Source organism: Danio aesculapii, chromosome 13, assembly GCF_903798145.1.
Source record: "Danio aesculapii chromosome 13, fDanAes4.1, whole genome shotgun sequence".
Classification (NCBI taxonomy): domain Eukaryota; kingdom Metazoa; phylum Chordata; class Actinopteri; order Cypriniformes; family Danionidae; genus Danio; species Danio aesculapii.
Genome location: NC_079447.1, coordinates 15,538,016 through 15,557,131, shown reverse-complemented (window position 1 = coordinate 15,557,131; position 19,116 = coordinate 15,538,016). Strand labels below are relative to the sequence as shown.

Here is a 19,116-nt window from a genome sequence, read left to right as displayed (position 1 = left end):
GATATGGTTTGATGCTACGCCATAATAATAAGGCAGGTTTCTGAAATAATTGCGCTAGTATGTGGCATTACAGCGAGCAAGTATGAAGTTTGATGCAATATTCTGAAATAAATGCAGTGTGCACAACAAGGCTTGGGGCATTAGGTTTCAAGCATAGTGAAAAACTGAAATACGTCTGAATAAGAGGGTAAATTACAGTAGGTAAAGCTTAGAAACTGGTACATTTACACTTTCAGTTGTACTCGCATAGTGTAATTGCTACAAACATACTGCTACTGTAATTTACACTAATTCAGATGGATTTAAGCTTTTCATTATGCTTTTTTTCACTATTTAAAAACATCAAAATATGTAATGTGATGCTTTGTAGAATTAAGTGCATATATTTTTAAATCTTAAAAACGTTGAGGCAAACAACTGTAATCATGTCCTGCAATCCAGTAAATAAAGGGAAATGTTTGCATTCTAGGACAGAATACAAAAGGCATTATTTTTGAAGGATTTTATGGGAATTATTTTGGGCTGAACTGATTTTCCCAATATAATATTTCAAAATAAGTTTATTTTGTTAACCTTGCAAAAAAAAAAAAAAAGGACGACTTAAAATAAAACTAAGGAAAGCATATGTCATTTGTGCTTGGATAGCTGAAAAACTATGCCAAACACTGTGTGTTTTGTGCTTGAATCAGGAATAGTTATAGAATGTGGGGTATACTGTAGTATATTATTTAAAGTTGTACTTGTATTACTGTATATTAATTCATATATAACACATATTAAGCATGCTCATATTGTGCATCCTCTTCCATACCTACATTTATAAAGTTACTAATTATTAATGTATATATATATATATATATATATATATATATATATATATATATATATATATATATGGTGGTGCAGTGGGTAGCACCATCGGCTCACAGCAAGGTCGCTTGTTCGAGCCTTGGCTGTGTCAGTTGGCGTTTCTGTGTGGAGTTTGCATGCATGCGCTATACAGTCGGTGAATTGGGTAGGCTAAATTGTCCGTGGTGTATGGGTGTGAATGGGAGTGTATGGGTGTTTCCCAGTGATGGGTTGCAGCTGGAAGGGCATCCACTGTGTAAAACATGTGCTGGAAAAGTTCATTCCGCTGTGGCGACCCCAGGTTAATTAAGGGATTAACCAGAAAAGAAAATGACTGAATGAATGAATATATATATACACATACACACATACATACATACATACATATGAATAACCAAAATATAAAAGTAACAAAACTATATTATCAAAAGGTTTTGTGGCATTTCACAAGGTCAAGCAAGAACAGATTAAAACTGACGAGTTGCAAAGATTCAAAAGATACAAAAGCATGAATAAATCATTCACAATAAGATCAATAACAAAGTGTAATAGCAGTTAAAAAATACTTTACGGTTTTAATTTAAGGTCCATTGAGTACATTAGACTCCCAACCACCCCCCCTCGTATATTTCCCGTATAACTGATTTCTTTTATCTTTGCCATGATGACAGTACATAATATTTTACTAGAGATTTTTCAAGATAGTATTAAAGTTGAATCTAAAGGCTAATCTATGTTAATTAGGCAAGTCATTGTTTAATGATTATTTGTTCTGTAGACAATTAAATAAATAGCTTAGGGTGGCTAACAATATTGACCCTAAAATGGTTTTAAAAAAATGTAAAAACTGCTTTTATCCTAGCTGAAATAAAACAAATAAGACTTTCTCCAGAAGAACAAAGTATTATAGAAAAAAAACTTGACAAATTTCTTTCTCTGTTAAATATAATTTTTGAAATATTTGAAAAAATAAAATAAAATAAAAAACACTGAAGGGCAAAAACTTTTTTTCACTTCAACTCTAAGTTTGCTCAATATCTTTTAAACAAAGTTAAAGTATTGCCAACTGTAGCTTTTAATTAGCATTATTCTGGTGATATATTTTATGTAAAAATGTTTTTCATTTTGTATTTTTACACTAATATATTTGATGTTTTTATGATTTGATGTATGCTTTTATGTGAAGCACTTTGAACTGCTTCCTACATGCCATTCTTGAAATGTAAAACATTTTAATGAAAAAGAACCCAAGTTTACCCATTAGTATATTTTAAATGAGAGCAATTAGCGCTAACAATCATATCTTACTGCTATTTTGTTAAACTATACCTTCAGCAACACAGCAGACACTAAAACATAAAAATAGCCAAATAGTACGCACATCCTGCCATTGATAAGTGACATCTGTGCTTCGCCGCACTTGAAAAGCACCACTGGCATGTTGAATACTAAAGAACCCTGCTGCTTCCAGTCCCGAGGACGTCAAGGATATTTAAAGGCCATCGCAATATTGGAACGGAAACAAACGGATGGCGAATACTTGACAGGAGAAAGACAAACAGGATTGCGTCTCTCACAAAATCACCTCAGGGGAAGATGAAGAGCTCAGGGAGGAGGTGGAAGCGGGGACTCAGCAAGACTTACCACAAATCCGGGCCGACAGAAGCAGGTGTAGCCATGGCCAGGCTCATTCTGGATGCACATTCCCTGGTTGCATGGTTGCAGCAAGCACTCATTAATGTCATCTTCACAGTGAAGACCTGTCCAACCTGCCAGGAACAAAAAAAAAACCCTGTGAGTGCCACAGTGAGCTCAAGCCCGTAACCAACAATCCTCCACCTCCCTCCACTTTTCTACACCATCTCCATTCCTGCATCTTTCTGGAAAGCGTCCACAGGCGCGCACATACAGACGGGCTGAATACATTTTAATACTCTATGAGGCTTGTGTCTGTTTCAGTATAGCCTGCATGAGCAAATGACTCCCCCGAGGAAGGTAAGTGATTTTTGCATGGAGGAATCAAGATGCATGAATGAGCCAAAGCATTTTAGAAATCTTCATTCTCTCTTGTGAACTTCAGATGAGAGATTGTCGGCAGAGTAAAAAGAAGTGACTGAAGAGATTTAGAACTGTACACATGAATTCCCACAACTGAAGATTTATGCATATAAAAAGTGGAAACTTTCCTGGAAGTGATTAAAACTGTTAATAAAACTTGGAGGACAAAAAAAACAACAACCTCAAACTCACAAAAGTTGCCCTTGAATGTTACATTTATTTGATCCAAAAATACAATGTAAAACCAATTTAGTAATGCTAAACTATTATTAAAATATTCATAATTATATGTCATACACTAAGTACATAAAATATTGTAATATGATATGTATGTTCTTTCATTTTAGTTGTCTTTTAATGCTTTAGTTTTAATTTCCAAAATGAATCCTTATTGCACTTAAGTTTAAAACGATAATAAAGCTTGTTAACAAGTTTTTAATGATTTATACGGTGACCGTGTGAACTTTACGCGCTGCAATTTAAGAAAACACACGCGCTTACAAATAAAAACCAGCAAATTGAGAAAGGATCTTCATCAGTTTAACAACATACACACAAACACATTTTTTAAAAAACACGCTGCATTTTTACACAACGACAACAATTAATAAAATGCACTGAATTTTCTCACAAAGCAAATAATTTCTGAAAAGGCACTGTAATTTCTGACAACACACACACACACACACAAAACAGAAAACAATGGAAATGTTTAAAGGGGAACCAAAAACATGACCGATGCCGCTGTGCCATGACTATTGCTCAGTGAAGCTGTAGGTGATCTTTGAACGGTGAGTTTTATGCTTGTTTATTGTAATATCCCGATTCCAGTGTCTTTAGTATTTATTAGCTTAAATAACCATAATCTAAATAGCTGGGCCCATCACATTTTAGGGTTTCCTTGAAACATTTTAGTTGTGTTGTGAGAAAATGCAGCACATTTTCATAAAATGTTTGTGTTGTGAGAAAATGCAGTGCGTTTTATTAATTGTTTGCGTTGTGTGAAAATGAAGCATGTTTTTAAAAAATGTTTTGTGTTGTGAGGATTTGCAGCATGAATGCTGTCAAACTGATGAAGATCTTTGTGATTGCACATATTTTCTTAAATTGCGGCACGTTAAGCTCTCTCGGCCATCATAGATTTATGAAGGAATTATAATGCTTTGTTTTTTCCCTGATGGCATTGTCACACACTGTTGTTTCACCTAAAAACATTTTAATAATTCCTTTGTCTCACAGCGGCGTCATATGTGGCGATAGGGCTCATTTTGAACTGTCACTCACTGTATTTAGTCACACTTTTAGGGCTCTATTTTAATGATCTAGGTGCAAAGTCTAAAGCGCATGGTGAAAAAGCATTAAGGGCGTGTCCGAATCCACTTTTGCTGTTTTAAGGACGAAAAAAATCGGTTTGTTAAGGTGGTAAATGGTATGAGTTGATACATAAACTAAAGTCTCACCATACATTTTACAATGCAACTTCTGTGATGCCAATAATATTTCAACACTAATATTTCAGTCACGTGATCTTCAGTATTCATTTTGATTGGCTAATTTGCAATGTACAATGTACAAACTTTATATATTATTTATTTATTATTCTATTATTATTAATGAATCGCTGAATCAAATTGTTCATATTGTTTGGATAGTTCACCTAAAAAAAAATGTTTGTTAATTTACTGCAGGTGACTTTTCATCTTCAGCACCACAAACTTTTTTCTTTTAATCTTAAACTGTCTTTGGTAATTAAAAAAAAAATTTTTAATTGCAATTAGCACAAACACTGAGTAAAAACAAACAAACAAACAAACAAACAAACAAACAAACAAACCAAAGAAACAGAAACCTATATAAGCACACAAAAAAATCTTACCATTGCTCCTAAAAAAATCCTCCTTAAAGATAAAAAAGACCCTAAACATCATAAATTACAAATCATACAAATCATAATTAAAATAACCCAAATGCAATCTACTGTGAGTGCCACAGCGAGTTCAACCCCACAATCCTCCACCTCCTTCCACTTTTCTACACCATCTCCATTCCTGCATCTTTCTGGAATGCGTCCAGAGGTGCACACATACAGACGGGCTGAATACATTTTAATACTCTATGAGGCTTGTGTCTGTTTCAGTATAGCCTGCATGAGCAAATGACCCCCCTGAGGAACGTAAGTGTTTTTTGCATGGTGGAATCAAGATGCATGAATAAGCCAAAGCATTTTAGAAATCTTAATCTCTCTTATGCACTAGTTCTGACATACGATTGTCAGAAAGACATTGAAGGAAGATTCATGAACATATGGCACAAACTAAACAGTTAAAATTTGCTGAAATTTAAACAGTTAGAATTAGCTTTATGGATTTATAAAATCAAATCAATGGTTATCAGCACTTTTTTTAAGAGTAAAACAATACATTGTTTGATCACATTTTACACTAAGGTTTTATTAGTTAATGTATTTAATAATGAACAATTACTTGTACAGCATTTATTAATGATAGTTCAACATCTACCAATGCATTATTAAAATCCAAATTTATGTTTGTTAACATTAGTTAATGCACTGTGAGATAACGAGAACTAACAATGAATGACTGTATTTTCATTAAATAACATTAACATAGATGAATAAATACTGTAATAAATGTATTAGTCATTGTTAGATCATGCTAGTAAACACATTAACTAATACAGCCTTATTGTACTAGTGGTTTTGACAAACTATAAGACTTCTAACAATACATTGAAGTCTTATGAAGAAAAATGATTGGTCTGGGCAAGAAATTGAGCATTATATACAAAACTACTATATTTAATAATTTAAAAAAAGATCTGAAATATTTTTAGATTTTATAGTTTGGCTTTTTGTTTAAAAAGACGTTAGGGAAGCACGCATATACATACATACATATCCATCCATATATCCATCCATCCATCCATCTATACAACAGTTCTGTCTGGTTCTTAAATTAGATTGGTTGATAGTCATGCGATATTCTGCAATATCAGCACTCATACAGCCTCTTCACCCTTCTGTATTACTCCACCCACATAGTATGACAAGCACAGGAATAAACTCTCACTACAGCCTGACAAAAATTGCAACTGTGAAAAAATGTACTTTTGAGGCTTTTTCAGGTGAAAATGTAACTGTTTAGATTGCAACTATGTGGTTTATTTATGAGGATAGTGCCTATTTTAAAATATGTTTGCATAATTTTGGAGATTTAATGTGTCGTCAGCCATGCAGAAAAAGAAATTGACGCTTGACGTTCCTCCACAAGATAGTGACAGAGACCAAAAAATAAGTCCTTAAAAGGGAGAAAAAACTTCAAACGTAATTTCAAACTACAGCTGACCAAATCTTTGTAAGTGACATTCTAAGTCAAACTCTCTCCTTTGCATTTTGTATTACTGTAGTTAAATACTGGGAAATCACAGTAGACTGATGGCATTTCATGCCGTTCAGCCTTATAATCTTAAAATGTGAGCAAAATCACCTGTTTTGTCATCACTTTAGATATTATGCTAGCGAATCATTCAAATACTAGTTCTAAAGTGACATTTGTAAAATGGCAACACTTTCTGCTGTTCTGATGTCAGCTGCAGATGTGAATGAATGGCGGAAGAAAGTAGTTCACACAAAATAGTTTTTGAGACTCTGTTTTATACACATGATGATGCCATCAAACTGTTGTATAAAAGCAATATTACACGAGTAGCAGTGCGATATGCCAATATATTGGCACTGTTGGGGCACTAAGGCACTTGACATGCAGCCTCGAGCCAACGCACACCTTCCACTAGTGCTGTTATACAGCCATATCACACTGCTGCTTGTGTGATATTGCTTATATAAACTACAGTATAAGCAACTGTTTGATAAAAAAAGTGTTATCTTTACATGCAGTATTAGGCTGGAAAAACACAAAATATATCAACATGAGAAAAAAATGCATGTCGTCAAGATATGTACAAATGTTATGTATAGACTAAAAGCTTAAAATAGCACTAATAACACTCCCTGTAGGTAAAATGCTATTCATGTGTAATATATTTTCTATAAGATGAAAGCCTCACCTGGTCGACAGTGGCATTGGTAGCCATTGATGAGGTCTTGGCAGATGGCCCCGTTAATGCACGGCTCCGAGCAGCACTCATTCATCTCCACCTCACAGAAATCTCCCATAAAACCTGGCCGGCAGCTGAATAAAAGAATTCTTCCTTTAAACATTGCTCAGAGAATCAGATGTTTTTATTCTCCAAAACCATGTCCCTTTAAAAGGTTGAACAGAATGCTACGACTTCCTGAGCCACAGCCTTGAGCCCATCAAAAAAGCAAATATTCAAAAGGGAAAAAAATATAATTAATGACAGACATATGGTCAGCTAAGCTTGTGAAAGCGCTGCCACACAGATGGTGAGCAAACGGAAAAATGTCTCATTAACCAAAGTTTGCAGGCTTATAGCAAAACTTCCTAAATATTTCCTGAAATTTTTCAGATCGGGTCAATTTGTCTGCACCCTTAAAACTGGAGGAGGACTTCTTGAAAAATGACACTCGGTTGACATGTTGTGCATTCACTGATCATTATGAGACCGTTTGATATAAAGCTCTATGAGCGGTTCACACTTAAAATGCACATTTCAAAGGGTTGAAATGACAAATGCTGTGCTTGTACATCTGAAAAATGCTTCTGCATAAATCATAAATCAACTCACATGAAACGTTATAATTCAAAACAAACAAAGAAGCAAATGTTTGTTTTGTCCCCGCACCTGTAAGTAGAGGTTTGTGAGCAAATAACAGACATGAAGAAACATTAGCAAGTCTAAAGCTCAGCAAAGGGAAGTTGGCCATTTGGTCGCAGTAAAAAATCTAAAGTCAAAATGAAAGACACAGTCAGATACTCTTTAAAAAGTGTCTAAATGAAGAGAACTACTTTATATAAATAATATATACAGTATATATGTGTGTGTACACATTTTTTAAATAATGAATAGTTATTAAATTAGTTCATTTATTTAGTCTTTGCCATGATATAAGTACAAACTATTCCACTAGTTATTTTGCAAGATATTAGTACTGATATTAGCACATAATGTGCAATTTAAAGGCTTAACTAGGCTAATTAGATTAACTACACTGTGCCAATTAGTTAGCACAACTTAATATTTTGTGTTAAGTTAACTTTTCTGGATTGAATATGTTGACAACTTATTTATCAAAGTTTTACTTATTAGACTTAAAAAAATGGAAATGAAAACATTTTTAATGAAATAAACCCACTTTAAAATTGTATGTGTATGCATTTATTTGTTTTATTTTGGAGGACAACAGACGATGAACGTCTTTTTGTAGGTTTAAAATTCGATTGTGGTGGTAAAAAATGGCTTAAGCAGGTTGACAATTTGTGCAAGGTTTGGATCAGTTTAGATGTTCTTAACGTGCATTTTAAGTTAAATATTGAACACAAATCAAGTGTGTGTACCTACTCATTTAGTTTGGGAGGGTTTTGGTCAGTTTGGGCTGGAAACATCCAAGCAACACTGACCTCAATTTGTGTGTTTGTCTGCAGTTTATAACGTCAGATATAGGGCGGCACGGTGGCTCAGTGGTTAGCACTGTCACCTCACAGCAAGACGGTTGCTGGTTCGAGTCCCAATCAGTCTTCAAGTTTCCTTTGCATGCTTTGGTTTCCCCCACAGCCCGAAGACATGTGGTATAAGTGAATTGAATATACAAAATTGGCTGTAGTGTGTGTGAGAATGAGAGAGTTAACATGAGTTAAAACAACTTCAATATTTAAGTTCACTAAACTTAAACTATGTCTATTACACTTTATAAATTCCTATCAATATTATTCTTAAAGGATCATGAAACACCAAAAAAAAAAAAATTTTGAGATGTTGACAGTCATATATATGTCCCACGTTGCTAAAAACACTATTAGGAAACAAATTTCACAAAAAAAGCGAAAACTGATTTTTTTTTTGTTTTTTTTTTTGCATTGTTCAGAGCAAATTCGTTCTTCCAGTTTGAAAAGAAATTTTGAAGCATTAAATCATGAGAAAAACTTAGTTTGAACCAACCAGCGCAGTTTTTAAAGACATACCTTAGTCAAAATCATTTAGCTACTAAGTTTACAGTTATATCATTAAAATATTATGGACTGAAAGATCCACTGTAAATCCTGCTCTCCGAATGTAAACGTGTAAACACCTTAAATCAAACTATTACCGCTGTGTATGTAGGATTTTCGCAGCAAATGATTTCTGCCAGCTGTTTGACGCTTTTCTCTGCACCTAGCGAGTCTCTGTATCTACCGAAAAACACATGCAGTGTCAAATTCCATTAGAGCTACACTCTTCCAGCAGTTCCTCACATCCAATATCTTGTTTGTCATGGGGGGCATGCATGAAATGTTCCTGAATGAAAGTGAAAGTGCCAAACTGCAGTTAAATTTGACAAATTAAGAATGAAACACCTGAAATTACATGAAACTCCGGAGGAAATGTGGATAGCATAGTGACGCAATGACATTGATCAATCTACTGTATGTACTTTAACATGTAAAACAGAATCGAGAAAGGAACGTTCAAAAAGCAACTCATGTAAACACCGTAATCATATTATTGTCTTATTCAGATTAAGGCAAATCATTCGATTACTGATGTCCATGTAAACATACAGTAGTCACTGTCTATCTCACCTGTGTCTGTGTTGCTCCTGTAAAAATCAGTGCGTGCATTTACTGATACTCCCCTTTTCATGCAAACCCTTCCTCTTTCGCCATGCAACACTCCCACCTAAACAAAGTTAGACTCACCCACATTCCTGACTCTTTTTTTATTGGTCTTTTGTATGACAATACAAATTAAATATTAAGAGGTAAACAGTAATGTATTGTCCATTATTAATCCCACCCCTTAACCTCTCATTCATTAACTCAACAAAACAATAAATACATAAATACCAAATTAAGAAAATTAAATACATAAGCACATGACATCAGAATAACTGGATACAGATGGGAAAAATAATAATTAAAATAATAATAAATAATAAAATAAAAATTATTATTTTATTATAAAAAAAAAAAACCTTCTGATAAAATGGTAAATGTTACAGATTGCCAGCACCATGTGTAATAGGCAGGCCTTTGATGTAATCAAGAAAGGAATCCCAAGTCTTATAAAAGGAATCTAGTGAGCATCTCAGCTTTTACATCTGACTCTTGACTCTTTTCAAACTAGAGGTGTGTGTGTTGGGGGGTTTCATGGCCCTTTAATTACAACAACTTATCTATACAAGTTAACTAAATCTAGACCACGTCCATTACATTTGTCAAGTCATGTCAACTTTATTATTTAAGTGAAGTAAACCTATAAGGCAGTGCGAACACTTACCTTTTATAAGTTCAAACAACAATATTTTTTTACAGTGTAGGCAAGTTAGGTCAGGGAGGCATTTTATTGGACAAAAGTGATGTGTTCTGTAGCCAATTGGATAACAAAATCCTAAAGTTAAAATCTTTAAATGCCATTTTTAATATTTATTTTTATTCCAGGCAAATAATAAGAAAAAAGACTTTCTCCAGAAGAAAAAAAGATAATAGGAAATGCTGTGATGTATGCAGAATAAGAGGCATTTCTTTCGTTCTTAGGCAGCTTTAATTTCATTCATATCAACATATCAGCACCCAGTGTGCTCTGAATCTCTAACGGTATGCAAAATGACAGAGGCTGATTTAAAATTGATTGAACTCCAGTTTTTTGGTCTTTAAAATGTGTGCTTTTGTCCATTACCAAATAAGCCAGCCTTTAATACAATCGTTCTGCGAGTCATCAGTCTGCAAGTGATTTTAAATGAGAGTAAACACAAAGTGGGACCGGGGCGTTTGTTTTCCATTTGAGAAAATCAATCCAAAGAGGCCTCATTTAGTCAGACAATGCTTTCTCATTCCACAGCTGTCTGTCTGTCCATGCATCTGTCCTCCTGACACGATGAGAATTGCAAATAGCATTATCGCCAGGGCTAATCAGAAAGTCTGGACAGAGGGCTTATTCACATTAGAATATTGTCTTAGGAGGAAGAGATAATGAGATATGTTATGTGTTGGATGGGCCCTTTTATGCAGAATGTGTAATGCACCACAACGCAATTTTAGCCCTTCAGTTCAGCGTTAATGTTGTAGCAGCTGCTGCATAATAATCCACTCTGGCAACCTTACAGACCTTTACAGACCAAGAGGCACCACGGATATGTATCTGAATCAGAGTCTGGCAGTAACTAATCACAGTTAGATTTTTAAAAAGAACATGATGTGGGTTTATGGTTAGTTTGCTTCCATTTAAAAGAGCCATATAACGAAAATCTGGAAATACCATAGCTTAATAATAAGAGTTCAGGGAACATTACAGTGAGCATCAAACACCATTGTTTCCTCATTCTCGTGTAAATCCATTGAGTGTAAAGTCAGAACAAAACACAGATTGTTACTTTGCACACAGAATCATTAATATGCATGCCCAAGGCTAAAATTGATTGGCTTTTCCTAGCGAGATTATGGCAATTTTCCCCTTTATTTTTAAGATTATCTAAGTTTATATTAAACTTTCTATGTACAGTAGGTGACACTTTAATATAAGCGCCTTGTACCGCCGCCGCTCTAAAGGAGTAAGAACATGTTTTTTTTAGGTGTAGTTTGCAACTATGCCGCCAGGGGGCACAAAGGGATGGGACATAAACGGACAGAAACAGCCTATAAAGTAGCTGTAAATACTCTGCTACTTCTAAATAAAGATAAACAATAAAACAAAGCATTGTAATTCCTTCAAAATCATTAAAAACTTGTTAATAAGCTTTATTATCATTGTAAACGTGTTAAGTGCAATGTGGAATTATTTTGGAAAGTAGAATGAAAGAAATAAAAGACAACTAAAATGGACGTGCAAACACAAATAAGTAGGCCTAAATAAATAAATATATAAATAAATAAATAAATAAATAAATAAAGCAGTGTTTCAGCCTAAATATAGAGAGATGTACAGTGTTATTTTAATAGGCACCTAGGTTACCCCTTTTTTTCAGATTTAAGTCTTTCGTGTCTTCAGAATGCTCAAAACACCCATCAGATTTTTTATTATACTATTTATAAGTTTCTTTTTTATAGCTTACTGAGTCAGGTTGCGGTTTTGTTGTACTGCGCCTTTAAGGCTAGTCCTCCCTGCCCACCATTTCTACATGCCTTTCTGCGTGCTTTAATCTCCTCCCTCGGCTGATTCAGACAGACATAAAGGAAGAAGATCTCACGTAGCGTTTGTGAGAAATACTACAATCAGAACTTTACCAATTAGTATTTGATGCATTTGTTGTGGATTTGCAACGATGAGTGCAAATCCATTTGCAACGATTGCAACAATGTCATTTTAAAGTTCACATGCACACACACAGATACACACACACATACACAGCGCAGACACGTACACACACAGACAGCGCGCTCGTTTAGCTTTGCACTCTTCTTCCACGCATATGTGGCATGATACAGGTTAATATCAACTGCTGTATGGATATCTGTTATGTTAATGTATAAAATAAACCTGATTTAACGTCCACAAACCGGGATTGAAGCATCTTCTTTTATAATTGTTCTGACATGCGGCTGTGCTGATGAAGTAAAGCTGAAGTAAATCGCTGTAATTCATTACACACATGCACTGTTTTAAAACATTTTAAACATGTGAAACTTACTCTTGATCACGTTTGATGATGATTGATGATCCTAGCAAACTGAACAGACCTTTTATTCCCGGTTGCTTTGCGCATGTCCTGTCTTGTTGGTATGATGATACACGTGACTACCGGGACATGTTAATACACAGCTGTCAATCAATTCGGTGGGCGGGGGACTGCACTCCTACGTCAAGTTGCGGTCGGTCTGAAAACCGCTTCAATTGGTCCACCGTTTTTATGTTGTTAAATTGAGAAAAAAAGGACTGGGTGTGTTTATATCACCCCAATATGACGGTCTATACACTATATCTACACATATGTCTGTCCAAACAGCTTGAAAAGTAGATTTTTCACCCTTTAAAGTGATAGGACTAAGTCAATAAAAATGCTTTTATATTTACGTTCTCTTTACATTTTCATTGTTGATTACATTTTACCATCTCATTTTATGTCTCAATTAATGTACATAAATAATTAAATAGGTCTAAATAATTATTTATTTAAATACATTTCCTGAGAAACGGTTCGGCTCTATTTTATATAGGCCCACTATAATTAAAAAGAAAGCTTGCAAAGTGGGCTATATTGTTTTAATTCTAGCCTATATTATTTAAATTCATTTCCATGTATCTGTGACTTGCGGTTCAATGTGTGCATGCTGAGCGAGATGAGAAACAACAAGGCAATATTGACTTTTTTATAGGCTATAGGCTTCTATTGTTTGTAATAATTTAGTTTTTACATATAGTATTGCATTAATTTGCATAGACGTTTTATAGTTTATATTTTCATCTGTGTGTGGAACTCGCTTTTGCAGCAGGCGGTTAAAACGCAAGATGTGCAGGGTGCATAAACAGCATGCAAAATGCTTGTGGCCATTAGAAAATCATTTTAAAAAGACGCCTCAATGCAAAAGCAAGAATTCTTAAGATTTCACGTATGATTTTAAAAGACGACGTACCGGGGGTATAAGCAAAAAATCTGAAAAGTTGTCATCCAATGTTATGCCTGGATTTCATAAACAGCCTTGCATTTACTAACACAGACAATATTTGAAGCATTTGGAAGTAATTAGCTTTTTCCTCTTCTAGAAAAACGTCATAAGAACAATGCTTAGTGGCTCAATGTGTTACAACAGTGTTTTTAAAAGACTAAACACTTTATTGATACAGTACACAACCAAGCACATGTGGTCAGAACACAAACGAGTCGCAGGTAATGAACTATTAAGCGTTTCTCCCAAAGAAAAGCCAGTCTAAGCAAAATGCAAGCAGGCGTCTGTAGCTCCGCTCATGCTCCGCCTCTTTACCTTTGTTTGGTATCCCCCAGTCAGTGCGATGATGTGTGAACAAAATGGTGACGCCTACTTGTAGCTTCATTTGTGCTCTTCAGAAACCTATGGGTGCCGTCACGGATACTACATCCATATATCTTTCACAGTCTATGGTTGTCATTCAAAAAACATTTAAAATTAACTTTTGGGGTAAAGTATTTGCCCTGTGTGCTATGTCATGTCATCCAATATCACTTAGCTCTTATAGTGATAGAGCGCCTATACAATTTATAAAACTCATCTGTTTATGTGGAGATTGATATTAAAAAATTAACTGTTTTGAAAACCTTATTCATGGCAAAACAACAACAGCAAATTAACTTTCAGAACAAATACCTAAACATTCATAAATCTGTCAGTACGGTAAGAACAATAAGCAAACAAAAGAGAAAACAAGGTTATTATCAAACCACACTTACTGATGCTTCTTGTTCCATAAACTCTTCATTTTAAAACTTATTTCATCATTAATCTTATATAATATATTTTTGGGGGGTTAATAACCTTTAATGAACAGTGAAGAGTATTGACATGAAATCATGGGGAGCAGGGGAATGATCAGTAAAGGATCTCAGGCTGGGAATCGAACTCAGGTCACCATGAGCATCTCGGCGCTATACGTCAATGCATTTAATCACTATTGCCACTGAATTCATCTTTACTCTTGATTCATGAATATTTATTGTATTGGACAACAAGACAAAATAAGGAAGAACCAGTGGTATTCATGATCGCATTTGCTTGGAATTCTTTGTAGTGTAGATGCTCATTGTGGTCAAATGCATTCAAACAGCCACAAAGACCACAAAGTCAGATGTTTTTCTCTAAACATAAAAACTTTCAAAACTATTGTCGCTACTCTCATTCTTCTCATTTTATTGATTGTACACCATTTATTCAATAATACGTGTGTGAACAACTGATGCATCCCATTTCTCTTTCTTTTGTGTTGATATTTGTGGCATTGTATTTATTTGTTACATGGTTTACCACTTAGTGTAAATACCGTAAAGGTATTCATAGTGTAAATCAAGTGACTTCAACCCGGGGTCATTAGACCTCATAAAAGATCAGTAATATCTTCTAGGTAATATAAAGCAATATTGATTTTACCTGCATGTGAAATTGACTCCAGGTCCATCCACACATGTCCCTCCGTTGAAACACAAGGAGAAATTCAGAGACGTCTGCAGACACACGTTCTGGTCAATGTCACAGTTCTTCCCAGTGAAACCATCAGCACATATGCAGGCGTATTTGTCCAGAAGATCAACACAAGAGCCTCCATTAAGACATGGATGAGCCTCACATTCCTAAAAGTAAGACATTGACAGTGGAATCAGTAAGGACAGTTTTCTAGCAATATCCATATACTGTAACTACTTATATACAGGGCTCGCAAAATTTCTAAATTCCTGGTAGCCCTCGGGCAGGCACTCTTCAGTTTTTTTAAATGTAAGTAACTCAAATAGAAAATACTTAATTTATTAAATAAAGACAAAAACATACAAGATTTTTCTTCAATTTTTCTTGACAAATGTTCTGGAATCATCTGTCAACTGGGTTAAGTAATCCACTGTTGAGATTTGAAGGCGTCTTTGTTTTTAGTATGTTTAATGAATTGGTTTAACCCTTAAAAATGTGATTTGATGAGTTTAGATGACCTTTTGAGGAATGGTAATGTTCAGGTGACTATACAGTAAACAATAGTTCAAGTAACCCCACAAAAATACTTACATTTTATGGTGTTTTTGACATTTTTGCACATATATGTGGATGTATTATTTACACTTCAGCTTTGTATAAATTATGAGAAATAAAATGCATGATTTTATAAGATATACTTTATAGAAATGTTCAATGTATTTATTGTGTTAATGTATTTTCACAATAGTGTCTGTTGGATAATAAATAAATAAATAAATGTGGAAGTGTTTAATGTATCATTATTTTGTATATTTTTTTATTCATTTTCTTTTTGGATAATGGGGAATAAACAATTCAGTAAAGTCATTTTAGCAATGTAAACTTACCAATAAACATTTTTAAATTAGGTGAAACCAAAAACGCATGCTACAACAATTTAAATATTCAACTGGGCCAATAACATGATTGGGCAGACTTAGCACATAATTTCTGATTGAGCAAATATTAACAAGCTGTTGCTACAATTGAAAAAAAAAAATACAAAATTGCTAAATTTAATTTGGACCTATTGAAAAATTTAGATGTGACGAGTCACTAAAAAAATTGAGTTTGGGCAGTAATTTTTTTTTTACAGTGTATAGGGTGGATATGGATAAGGCTAAGGACAGTTGTAGTATGGGTTGGTGTTAAGGGCTGGTTATGGGGTAGGGTTTGATTTATCAATGTGATTAAAGATACATTCAGTTATTTATGTGTGATTCAGGAGCACAAAACCAGTCATGAAAGTAATTTTTGATATTTTTGATAATTATAAATCATCTGAAAGCTAAATACGCGTTCCATCGATGTATTGTTTGTTAAAATAAGATAATATTGGCTGATATAAAACTATTTGAATAATTGGAAACTGAGGGCACAATCTATCAATGAATGAATAAATGAATGAATCAATTAACCAATCAATGAATGAATCATTCAATCAATTGATCAATCAAATCAATCAATCCTAAAAAAAAATCATCTTTAAATTTGTCTAAATTAGGTTCTTAGCAATGCATATTCCTAATTAACCTATTTCTTAAAATTTATTCACTAGAATTTCTTTACAGAACATGATCTTAATACTCTAATGATTTTTGGCATAAAATATAAATCAGTAATTTTGACTCATATAACATATTTTTTTTTACTTTTCCCACAAATACACTCATAAAAAATAAGACTAAGGTCTAAAACCACATATACAAGTACAATGTGAAAAAATGCGGGGTCCCACACAATTCGTTCCTGTTGTCCCAACACACACTGATAAAGTTAACTTAATTGTATTCACAAATTTAAGTAGATTGAACAAAACAATTAAGTTATCCCAAAATAACTCTAGAATTGTGTTGATTCAGCTCAGTTTAAATTAGTATTGCAATTGAGTATGTACAGAATAAGTTCATTGTATTAAACAAATAACTTGTCAGATTTGAATAAGAATACAAATATCCATAACTAATATTTAAATAATTAAATAATGCTTAATATTACAGTATATTTAAAGTAATATTTCACAAAAAAAAACCTTTCACTAAATCACAAGTTTACTGCTTGAACACGCCATTTTCCTAGGGCACTAATACAGTCTTTACTGCATGCTGTATGGCTACATTTAATTACATTTCTGTGATTTAAAGACGTTAATATAAAAAGGATATATGGTACATTAGTGGAGTTGATACAGTAAGTGAGTACAGAGAAACAGAATGGCAGATCTCGTCCTATGGTCATTACAGGAGCAAACAGCGGCTAATGATTTATTCCAAACAAGCCTCTGAAGTCCTCCAAGCAGCCAAGTGTTTCGTCTCGGGGGGACATTTAAGGCCGCGCTAGGTATTAAATCAATTAGGGATAGAAGCATTTTAATCAGACACTTGTGTTTAGATGATTCTGTGGTTGTTATCCAGAAGAATTATCCCCACCATCTAATGCATGTAGAGATTTAATATATAGGATCAGGATTCAACTATAGAGTTTGAGTTAATACAACCTTAAATCAGATTAAGTTGGGACAGTATGGAAAATGCGAATATAAAACGATAGTAGTGATTTCTAAATTTACTTTGACTTGTGTTTCATTGCAGACAATAAACACAAAATATTTTATGTTTTGTCTGGTCAACTTGACTTCATGTGTAAATATACATACTTTGCTGTAAAAAAAAAGTTAGGAAAGGAGAAATTTTAGGCTAGTAATCGGATAAATTTGTTAAATAATGATGTGATATGAAGATTTTCAAACTTTTTTTAAAACGTGTTGCAAGAACCAAAATTGGAATACATCTTTATTTGGAAAAAAACTCAAACAAAAGACAAACAATAAAAATAACAAGGAATACATTGAATAATGTTTGTTGTGTTTTCTTTAATGAAATGCATGTCAAAGTAAATTTATTCCAAGTAAACTTTCTTTTTTTAATTGCATTTTCCATACTTTGGAAGGGAAAATGTGAAACTTTGCACTTAAAAATGCATAACTTCCACAAAAATATACTTAATTATACTCAAAATGACCGTAGCAATGATAGATGAATCAAAGTTTCCACAGTGAAATATGCTTTTTTACTGTATTTTCTCTCTTCTCAGAAGGATTATATGCTCCGTTTCCCTTTTAAGCATTATAAATAAAGAAAAAATCTACCATAACCCAACAATATGTCTGATCTTTCTATCTTATCATCTTTGTTGCCATTGTAAGTTTAGAATATGCAACTGGGTCCCATATTACATTTCTGGAGGTCAGGTAGAATGAAGCTTATTCTCGTCTAGTCTGAGGTGATAAAATGTTAATTAACAGATGTCTTGTGATTTATAAGTGCTTTTTGTTCATTTGTGCTTTCCAGTTGCATTTTGGGACCTTGATTTCTGCTTTGACCACTTATGATAAAGTGACATTTCTAACATTTTTAAAGGTAATATTAAACCCATACAATTAGTACAATAATTAGTACAGACAGGTCTTCACATGGTTTTTATATGCTATTTTTTCTATAGCCGACTCAGAAAATATATCATTTCAAACTACACTGTAAAAATTTTTGTATTTTGGGATTTATGTTTTTTCACTTATTTATGTTTTTGAATTGCATTATGGAATCTTGATCTTTCCACTAAAATCTTTTGATGTTGAAAAGTTTGAAAAGTAAATTTTGTTGGCATTTTTAATAGTTTGAAGTGATTTGTGTGTGTTTGTGTTGTAAATTACAGTACAAAAACCTGGTATCTGCCAGTATTTTTCTGCTATTTTACAGACTTAATTCTCTCTATTTTATTTCTTATACATTATATTTCAAAAGCATATCTCAAACTACTAAAATATCAGTAAAACTCACTTTGTTAATCTGCAGTGTTGAATTTTCAACATCAAAAGTCGACAGAGCAGAGATCAACATCCTATAATGCTATTCACAACCGTAAATAAACAGAAAACACAAACAGA

At 33.6% G+C, this 19,116-nt stretch overlaps 1 protein-coding gene across 1 annotated transcript in view; it reads right to left on the bottom strand.

The window, feature by feature from the left end:
• The window catches only part of eys (eyes shut homolog), a 407,203-nt gene that overhangs the window by 177,963 nt on the left and 210,124 nt on the right, over positions 1 to 19,116 (bottom strand). The window contains exons 26-28 of the mRNA XM_056471602.1: positions 15,099 to 15,298; positions 6,994 to 7,118; positions 2,494 to 2,618 (exon numbers count right to left, since the gene is read on the bottom strand). Coding sequence (XP_056327577.1) covers positions 2,494 to 2,618; positions 6,994 to 7,118; positions 15,099 to 15,298 — 450 coding nt within the window. The remainder of the gene's footprint in view (positions 1 to 2,493; positions 2,619 to 6,993; positions 7,119 to 15,098; positions 15,299 to 19,116) is intronic.